Source organism: Equus quagga, chromosome 14 (assembly GCF_021613505.1).
Source record: "Equus quagga isolate Etosha38 chromosome 14, UCLA_HA_Equagga_1.0, whole genome shotgun sequence".
NCBI lineage: Eukaryota > Metazoa > Chordata > Mammalia > Perissodactyla > Equidae > Equus > Equus quagga.
This window is the reverse complement of record NC_060280.1, coordinates 25329614-25331474: the sequence shown is the minus strand read 5'-3', so window position 1 is coordinate 25331474 and position 1861 is coordinate 25329614. Positions and strand designations below refer to the sequence as shown.

General features: G+C 41.0%; 1 protein-coding gene across 1 annotated transcript; it reads left to right on the top strand.

Annotated features, from left to right (window-relative positions):
* The first annotated feature begins 535 nt into the window (after positions 1–535).
* LOC124225414 (olfactory receptor 52A1-like) lies at positions 536–1486 on the top strand. Its single transcript, XM_046638072.1, has one exon. The coding sequence runs from the start codon at positions 536–538 to the stop codon at positions 1484–1486; it is 951 nt and encodes a 316-aa protein (XP_046494028.1).
* Positions 1487–1861: the final 375 nt, after the last annotated feature.

Below are 1861 nucleotides of genomic sequence, written 5' to 3'. Positions count from 1 at the left end.
TTTGTGGGGAGGAATTTTACTCCCTAAACCACAGAAAATGGGAGGACTGGGAAAAGCTGCCATTATCTGGAGATTCTGAGCTTGGAACAGAAATGAACAGGACTATGGGATTGAGGTTCTAGTCTACAACTTCGAGTGTATCAGAGGAAGTTCACCTAATCTGAAATATGTCTGGAGTTTGGAGATGGATATAAACAAAATTTAACGTTGTCTTTGTGGCACCATCCGAGAACACTTCAAAAACTAGCAAGATCAATGATCTTAGAATCATAATTTCCATTTCTATAATTTCTAGGTAATAAATACGAGATTCATCTACAAACATCTACGTTAGCTTTTGGAAAAAATATCTAAGAATTCTATTCCGATACTGGCAAATTGATTCCCAAAGATTCGAAGTCACATGGCCGCATTTCCATCCACGTTTTTCATGCTCCAGAAGAACTGATGAGGATAATTCCCTTCTTCCTGACCATCCATAATTTTCTCTGAGTAAGTGTCAGAATTAGTGGTGAGGGAAGGATTTATCAGCCTGATGAGATCTATTAACATGTCATATCTGAACCCAAAGACAGTGACCCTGATTGGAATCCCTGGACTAGAACATATGCAGTTTGGGATTGGATTTCTCTTCCTCGGCGTGTGCCTGGTGGCTCTGATGGGGAACATCTTCCTGTTAATCATCATCCCTACAGAACGCAGTCTTCATCAGCCCATGTACATCTTCCTGGCAGTGCTAGCAGCCACTGACCTAGGTCTCTGTGCAGCCATTGTTCCGAAGATGTTGGCCATTTTCTGGTTTGGCTCTTGCTCCATGGCTTTTGACGCTTGCCTCACCCAGCTCTTCTTCATCCATGCCTTGCAGGGCATGGAATCTGGCATCCTATTGGCCATGGCCTTTGACCGCTATGTTGCCATCTGTGATCCTTTGAGGCACACATCCATCCTCACACCTCTCTTCCTAGTTCGGATCCTACTGATGGTGGCAATCCGGGCAACTGTCCTTGTTGGGATTTTACCCATTTTACTCAAACGACTGCAGTTTTTCCAATCTGTGGTTATTGTGCATTCCTACTGTGAGCACATGGCTGTGGTCAAGCTGGCTGCAGAAAACGTCCATGTTAACAAATCATATGGGCTCTTTGTGGCTTTTGCAATTCTAGGTTTTGACATGATCTTTGTCTTCATCTCCTATGTTCTGATTTTTCATGCTGTTTTTCGTCTTCCCCAGAAGGAGACACGACTCAAAGCATTCAACACTTGTACTGCCCATATTGTCATATTCTTGGAGTTTTATATCCTTGCTTTCTTTTCCTTCTTTAGCCACCGTTTTGGACATGTATCACCCTATGCCCATATCCTCTTGTCTACCACCTATCTGCTTGTGCCTCCTGCACTTAACCCCATTGTCTATGGTGTGAAGACCAAGGAGATCCGCAAGCGGGCTGCTCAGATTTGTATTCTGAAGCCAGACACATGGCAATAATCCAAAAATAACATGACCTTCCTTAAGATAGAAACTCCTTGTACTATATCTATCTTGGTGACACTTTTACGTTATAGTGTTCTCCCTTAAAGAACTTATATTCCTAAAATAAAAGCAATTAGAATATGAGATAAACTTGGGTGAAAAAAATGTATATATATCTCATAAATTCCTATCATCCCATTTCTCCCTTCCCTTCTTCCCTTATCTTTTCTTTTTGTTTTCCTTTCTTTCATCATTCTTTCTTGTTTTTTTCTTCCTTCCATATCTGCATATCTATTGTGTCTTTACGCAATACCAAGAGACAGTTTATCCTTTGGATGTGTAACAATGTCAAAAACATATTCCATGATTTCAAAAACTCATAGTATAGTG

Excerpts from the sequence above, each read along its gene's own strand:
- LOC124225414 (XM_046638072.1), top strand. The coding sequence starts at position 536 with ATGAGATCTATTAACATGTCATATCTGAACCCAAAGACAGTGACCCTG.